At 37.3% G+C, this 8,625-nt stretch overlaps 1 protein-coding gene across 1 annotated transcript; it reads left to right on the top strand.

Moving 5' to 3' along the window:
• The first annotated feature begins 3,605 nt into the window (after positions 1–3,605).
• On the top strand, positions 3,606–7,612 carry LOC121427180. Its single transcript, XM_041623446.1, has one exon. It carries the CDS (start codon positions 3,756–3,758, stop codon positions 7,104–7,106), a length of 3,351 nt encoding a protein of 1,116 aa, XP_041479380.1. The 5' UTR covers positions 3,606–3,755; the 3' UTR covers positions 7,107–7,612.
• The last annotated feature ends 1,013 nt before the right edge of the window (positions 7,613–8,625 follow it).

Raw genomic sequence — 8,625 nt, 5'->3', positions numbered from 1 at the left:
TAAATTGAAACTGAAATTGAATCTTCAGTTCCTTCTCCAACTCCCATTAAAAGTCGGGCTTTTTGGTTAGACGAAGACTTAACAGTCAGGATTAATTCTGCTATAAGCACAGAAAGCACGCAAAGCGAGGAAAGACTGCGTGCACGAAGGTTTGAAGTTTACCTTTTAAGCGGGGGAAAAATGCTTTAATGTCGTTTTATGCTTCATTTTTTTAATCTTTCGATTTTCATTTAACTTTTGTCTCTGTGTGTGCGAGGGTGGGGGTGCTGGATCGCACGCAGAGCGGAGGAAAAGTGCGTGCACTTACGACACTGTGTTTCTCTATTCTGCGGGAAAAAAAGGGAGACTGATTTATTGGCATTTATTGTTTTATTTCTCGAGTCTTTCGAGTTTCCCAATGGGGGGGGGGGGGGTGAGCATTCACAAATTAACTATATGATGCTCATTTAACATTAATGAATACGAAATACGATACGAAAAGGTGTGTGTGCGGGGGGGGGGGAGGGGTAGGAGCCGGATAGGAGCCTAGGATCGAGATTATAAGTGTTCGTTGACCAGGGTAACTATTATATTACAATACTATCTGGAATGCTTTAAAAGGAATATAGTTAAATATTGTACGATATATTTCTTAGGTACATTACCCTAATGTCAGCTTCATGGGAAGGATTTTTTTAAACTGGAAGTGCTGGTACAAATTTGACAAGCAAAAACAAATAAATGACTAAATAAAATTTTCACTGCAGAAAGAATTAAGGTGATTTTGCTTAAATTCATGCAACCCCGCTTTTTAAGGGCCCTGCCTGATTGGTGAAAATTTGGAAAACAAAAGATCATTATGTTTTCACGGGCGCAGAGGCACGCTCCTAGATTAAGCAGCACGGGGTCTGATTAATGATTAACCAATTATATCTATTAAAACCGCATTAAGCAAGATAGTATTGTGAATACTTCTGTCAATAACGTGTTTTGTTTGTCATCATCGTTTGCCCCAACGCGTTTTGTATACCTCATGTCTGCATTTGCCATCATGGAATTGTCTTCGCCAAGAGCAGATAACATATATATATATATATATACAGCATACGTACACGGAAACATTATGTATAGGTGAAAATGTATGAGGATATGATAAATGCAACACCTTTGACAAATCTCATGGAAATAACCTCATTTGAAAAATGAAATCAATAATAAGAATCATCATTGCGTTTTTTTGGAAGGACAGCTTTGGGTAGTTCAGTTACCTAATTACACACACACACCCTTTATATATATATATATATATATATATGATGGAAATCAATAATTTATTTTTCGAACTAGACATAAAATCAAATTCTCCGAAAATTTGCTTTGCCCAATTGATCGTGGGCTAGGCAGCCACTGTGCATATATATATATATATATATATATATATATATATATATATATATATATATATCTGGTATTACTTAAATTATTCCTCATTCACGCATGAGTGAGTAAAAACAATTCGAAGAGAGGATGCCAAAAACTCACTTGGCGGGGGGTATCTGAATTTCAAAAAGAAAATCACATGACTAAAAAGTTCATATCTGCTCTTTTCTTTGATACCTTAATCACAGAAAAATGGTCGAGAATTAAAAAAGTTATGATCCCTCGAAACAATGTTTGTATTTCCCTAATTTCATTAAATAAACTTGTTTTCACCGGTTTCCCACAGAAGCTATCGCACGGTAACAAAAGACTTCATGCATGGCTGATCGTCAACAAAACGGAGTGTCGAGTGAGCCTTTGAACGCTAGCCTGTAAAACCTCTTCATTTTCTGAAATTATTGAAATTCAAGCCTTATTTCAAATAACCAGAACTTTGTTTTTTCTTGACCATTTTCTGTAATTGAGGTATCAAATTAAAGAGCAGATATTGAACTTTGTAAAAATGTGCTTTTCTTTTTAAAACACAGATACGGCCCGCCAAGTGACTTTTTGGTATCCCCTTTTCAAATTGTTTTTGCTCACTCATGCGTGAATAAAAAATATAATCTAAGTAATACCAGATGAAAGAGGAGATTCTAAGCTTTACATTGGTAGGTCATTTGTCTATTTTATTTATGATTAAGTTATGATATATCATCGCTAAATCTCGGTTTCGTTTTTTCTGGGACGCACTGTATATATACATATACAAAAAACCAATTGTTTTTATTAGGAAATGTGTGATGTTGTTTCAATGAGACGTCTGAAACTGTAGATACCCTTGGAATGATCTCATGCTCCATGTTTGAAGCTAACCCCTATACATTATATGATTATGTGCTATTGTACTTTCATATCTGCTTTTATGGTTTTGTTACAATTCTGAAATTTTCCCGGTTGACTACTATCTTCTTAATATTAACTCATATTTCACAGACAGGTTGTTATAAGGGCTTATTTATGAATATTGTATGGAAAGATGAGTGGTCGTCTCATTCAAAATTGAGAGCATGCTGCAAAGAGAACTTTGATATGTCGATTACGTCGCAATATCGCAAAGATGTGCATTGATGAACAATAAAGTGCGTGGTAGTCATTTCATATATTATCTACCAAACTGTATGTCATAACGTTAGTGGCATGTTGCCAAGGAATAGCGTTTTCATACCAGGTACTGTTATATCAAGCCAAAATAGCGAAAGTTCTTTATTCCTTGAACTGATACCGAGCACAATATACACTATCGTGCGAATATCATTATTTTAATTAGTTCAATTGTTATATTTACATGTTTAAACTTGATGTTGGGAAAGCTGTATGAAAAAAAAATTATGTTTAATTTATTTAATAATTATATTGATAATAATAATTTTACTTATATCGCGCCAAATCAACTCTGTAGAGGGCTCAAGGCGCTTTTTAGGAAATTATAAAAGAAATTAAGAAGAATTGAAGAGAAATGTTTTAAGGTAAAGTTTGAAAGTTTCAGATGTCAAGCACTGTTTGATGTTTTGGGGAAGGCTATTCCATAACTTAGGAGGATGAGTAAACAAATGATATTTTCCCCAGGTTTTGGAAACTTTGGGGGTAATAAGAAAATTGGAATTGAGTAATTCCAATTCTTCTTCGAGGTTCGTTGTCATATTCAGCTACTATAATTACTAAACGATTACATTGCGATAAATGATTTTAAGACTCTTGTTACTTTTTTGTTCATATTTACAAAAATTATTATAATTATTATCATTATTATTGTTAGCAGTATATTAATGGGAGAAGCACTCTGTAGAGCAAGTTAATATCATTATGATCATGTGCGTGCCGCGTGTCTTTTTATGATTTTGGAAGTTGTTTACTTACCTTATATTTCATTGGCTTAATCATTACAATTTATTCAGTGTGGATCCCCCTATATTTGTTATTATATGACATCTGTTCCAGAGGTCAGATATTTGGAGGTTGACCATGTTATTGGAAAACATTCTTGGTTATCCTGAAGGATTTTATCGTTGATATTTCGACATCATTCAATCAGCTTCAAGAACGAAAATCCTTCAAAAATTTACAAGAGGTAGAGCAAATGAAGAGATAAGATAACAAACAGGTGTGTTGATTCACAGGCCTTCGTACTTATCATAATCAAATAACTGTTTTGGTTAGATATTATGGGATGCCCTAAAATAATTTGATCATTATATCTCATATGGTCTGTGGAGACAGCTTCAATTTAGATACAGCCGCTCTTTTTAAGAATGCAGTGATTCGTTACAGGTACATGAATTGAACATCCTACCAAGATGGCTTTACTCAAACGAACCTTTACTCTCTTCATCATACTATGGGTACAAAGCACTTGTCACGGTGAAGACACTTCAACAGCACCTTTTGGGGTTTTTAATACGACCCCTATCACCGAATATGAAACGAAGACAAAACAAGAGCAATTAGAGGACCATGGGACTCACTCGGCTTTGCAACTAACTACCCCATTTCCAGGGAACGATGACATCGATTCTGACGTAGGTTTTCAGAAAGAGAATCCTGGTCAGGTTTCTAAGAGACATAAGTGTGGATTCATAGATTCGTGTTTTGGAAGATGTGGATCAGGACCTTCCGACTTTGATTCTATATACACTTACTTGGTGAGCACCAAGAAGAGATCACCGATCCGCACCGGTTACCTATGCTTCTGCGATTCTCGTTGTCCTCTATTTGGTGATTGCTGCAGTGACTACGATGTCCACTGCCTATGTGACGATAACAAACTAAATGGAAAACTGACAGATAGTACGAAAGATACGGATGTACCCAGTGGAACTGTAGGGGTAGTTGGTGCTTCCCCTCACCTGTCCATGGATTATAGTTTAAAGGACCTCAAAGATCAAGATGATGACCAATCTGATGATACGTACTTAACAAAACACATGCTTGAATGTACCCATTTGGATCAAGTCGAGTTTGGATCTGTCCTGGTGAAAACGAAGTGTCATGCAGACTGGGAAGACAAGAACATCGAAACTCATTGTACAAACATCGATCATCGAGATGATGTTGCGAAGCTTTTCGTTCAAGGGACTGACGGCATAACATATCGAAATATTTTCTGTGCAAAATGCAACTTCGTGAGCATTTTTCATTTCTGGATACAGGATGCGTACTGCCACGGTGAACTACCAATTTCTGTTTATGATAAGCCAGAGATATTGTCAAGCTACCTAAGGAAGTACTGTATAACGAGATTCCGTGTGCCATTCGGACAAGAATTTCGACCATGCTTGAGAATGATTGACCATTGCCCCACAGATTTATCACAAAAGTCAAGGTGGTTAGAACAGAATTGTGTGTCTGGGCACCTTTCCTTGGTTACTACTGATATCTCCTCCTCCAAGGTGTGGGGTTCTACATTATATCGCAATGCTTTTTGCGCGGAATGCAACGGAGTTGAAGAAAGTTTGATCAAATGCCCGACGAAAGACACGCTGCAGGACCATTTTCTTCGTAATTCCACTGGCCGCGATGGACCGAAACAATCAAACGGCGACAGAGAGATTACTAATAGAATTGTCACAAATTACAACATGGCAACTATAGATCAGAGTAGTACTGTGGTGTATGAAGAAAATGGACTGGTTGTTCGAATAATAGATACATGTGAGGAAGGACAGGTTTTTGATCCTTACTTAGGGAAATGCCGACAACTCTACTGCGCTGACGGGTATACCCTTGTCAAGCAGGATTGCGTACCAATCACGGCGACTGATGAGCTGAACGATGATGACATTGTGATCATTGTAGAAGCGATCACTGCTGCGATCAACGAATCGATTGGTCTCAATGAGGAGCTAGTGATTACTGTGAAACTTTCCTTACAACTGGATAATAATCATAAGAAAAACAAAGACAGGGCGGTAGATGTGCAGGTGCCTTCAATCGATAAAGGGAAGTTACCGTTTGACCAAGTGATATCCAATAACAGTTCATGGGATATTTACATAAGCCCCGTATATCCCAACGGTTCCGTTACCGATCAGCAGCCTGATGATGTCGCCTACGAAGTAATTGTTACAATGGTCGTCGCGAACCCAGAGGATGTGACCAAAAACAACGCGAGGTTATTGGCAGAGATTCTCGGTAAACTATCAGAGCTAAATAATGCGAATGAATTGATTGTTTATGTAAATGATGTATGCGTAAAGACCCCTCCAGATGGAAGCTTCGCGTTCATTGAAATACTCCATGGAAATCTGACTGATCTAAACTATCTGATTAACCATTGTAAACATGGGAACCTCACTATTGTAAAATCTTCGGAGTTTACCATCCATGGTCACGAGACCTACTGCCCGATTGTCTTCGTGAATAGCACGTCGCGTCTTTACGATTGTTACGAGAACTACATTTTTGGATATGACAGTACTATCTCTATTGACGAACAGACATTCGGCGCTTTAGTATGTGATACGCAGTCAACGATTAATCCAAAATGTGAGCGAATCCTATTAAATGAGACAGAGTATGAAATATTGCCAAATGGTAGCATGGTATCTGGAAGTGGAATTGTATATGATCCCCAAGATTTCCATCACATGCCACAAGGAGTGCTTGTCTGCACCGAGTACACCAACGTCATTTCAGAAACCGTGGTTGTATTTTTCGATTTTTCTCGTGCTCAAACTATCTTGGCCTATACCGGACTAGCAATATCTTCGTTGTGCCTTTCGATTACCCTGTTGACCTATGTCATATTTTCGGAGCTGCGAACACTACCTGGGCTAAACATCATGGCGCTCATCGTTTCCTCCATAGGCGGGAATATTACATTCATCATAAGTCTTAACCTGATCCCAGGATCGTTGGAATGCCAAGTAACTGCGGTGATAATGCACTACTTCTTCTTGACGCGTATATTCTGGACCAACGCCATTGTTTTCCATGCTTTCCAGACATTCGGGCCGAAGATGTGTGGGTGTGCCAATCGGTCGCTTGATGTTCTTCACAAGAGTAGGGATAAATCACGCCTTCGCCAACACATGCCCTACGCACTCTACGCCTGGTGTGTACCTTCTGCGTTCACGGCAGTCGGAAGTGCATGCCATTTCGGCGCATGTGGACCACTGCCTGTTTATTACGGAACTTATTTTTCCTGTTGGATTGCCGATCCTTACTCCTTCTTATATCTTTTTGTCTTGCCATTAGCCATACTTTTAACAATTAATGCCATTATGTTTTCACCAATCGTGTATAATTTGCACAAAGCGAGGTCAAGGAATCGACATTCGTTGAAAAAGGAAAGCGTAGTTCAGGAACCCACTAAAAAGCCAACCGAAATAGCCATTTACGCCAAACTTTCCACCACAACTGGCTTTTCCTGGATGTTTGGAATCCTAGCTTCGTTCACCGACCAAGACTTCTTTTGGCACCTCTTTATCATATTTATGAGCCTCGAAGGACTTTTCATCTTTTTATCATTCTTTTGTACAAAGAGAATTAAGAATTTATATGTGAAGCGATTCGGTAAGAAGTGCAATGAAATAGATCTAGCGAGAAAGCGCTGTGGGCCGACGAGGAGTGCCTATGCTATTTCACAACAGGTTGAAAGGCGAAATTCAAATGAACCTAAAGAAACATTTACGACACTAAATGTTTGAAAATCACTTAATCTATTTTTTATGTAAACGATTTTGTAGCGAAAGACATTGCAATAGGCGAAAGTTAGGACGGATGCTAAGTATTCATACATGACACAATAAGTACAATCAATTTTAGGATCCATGCCAACCAAACATCCATTGATTTTACTATAGAAAATGAAGTAAATGAGAGTAAAATAACTGTAAATGCATAGGTATAATTATGTGTGAAGGCACGAAGCAGTGTCGCCAACCCTCCCCAATCTTTGTCCTTCTTTTTTTAAGGAGGGGGGGGGGGGGGTTATCATCTTCATCTGTACAGCACAGCTGTCATTTAAAAATGCATGTATAATAAACATATATCGGTGTATCACAATGTTGATTCTGTTCAGTGTTTCTACAGCTCCAAAATAAAGTTCCCGAAATTGGATTCCAAATTTCCTGAAATTCATAAATATTTCCTGGAATTTTCAAGTTTGATTTTTAACGAAAATCGGGCAATAATACAACGAGTGTAAATTTGTTCCAGGTGGCAAAAATCAGGGAATTGAGCATTTTTTTGGTCCCCGCCCTCTTTAAAAATAGGAAAAATATTACGAAATGCGAGCGCGGAGCGCGAGCGAAAAATTTTGAGCTACGTATGGAGGTTAAAATCATGTAAATATAACATGAATATTAATAGTTGCTATATTTAATTGTTGTTTCATTGTATATTGTAATTTTCGGATTTCCTGGAATTTTTTCATTTCCCGGAAATTACCTGGAAAACGTCTGGATTTCCCGGAATTTGGGTAATTTCCTTCAAAGTGGAAACACTGATTCTGTTCATTACTTTCGCCAATCGACTGGAATTATTATCATCATCGTAATGGTCATGACATGAAAAACCTATACTTGGTTTAGGATTTGTAATCTTAATATATAAGATATATCATGTATATACCATATACACGATGGCCGTACTTTTTATATATAAATGTATTTATCCCTTGCATCTAATTTAATATATGTATATACTTTTTCGGCATCACCAATTTTTCCAAAAGGGGAGGTAGCTCTGAGGAACCTTGACTTAAGCTACGCCTACCATTGTTCTCTTCATTCATTTCTTTCACGTATTTAAATACAAGAATTGCCAATGCTGTACATGTATACATTCTCGCATTATATATATATACATGTATATATATATATATATATACACATGTTTATATATATTCTCGTAATCTTATTAGTTCAACATAGATCAATTGAGATTGAATGACCAAAACATCGAAATTATTTAAAACCAGTAAAACATTTTTTCTTTTTTAATGCCTGATATTTTCCAAAGCAGTGGGTGAATAATTTGGAAAATATCCAGTAATTTTTAATCAATAGCTCATTTCTATTTAAGATTTTATTATGAAATTTACGATATTCAATTAAACAGTATATATCGCCTCATCGGCGATTGACTGGAATACTCCCCAGGGAGTGGAGGATGTGCACACATTGTGTGCGGGAATGACTGATTGAATCCGATGACCAGGGTAAT

Source organism: Lytechinus variegatus, chromosome 14, assembly GCF_018143015.1.
Source record: "Lytechinus variegatus isolate NC3 chromosome 14, Lvar_3.0, whole genome shotgun sequence".
NCBI classification, from domain to species: domain Eukaryota; kingdom Metazoa; phylum Echinodermata; class Echinoidea; order Temnopleuroida; family Toxopneustidae; genus Lytechinus; species Lytechinus variegatus.
The sequence above is the reverse complement of the archived record's forward strand: the minus strand, read 5'-3'. Positions and strand labels throughout refer to the sequence as shown.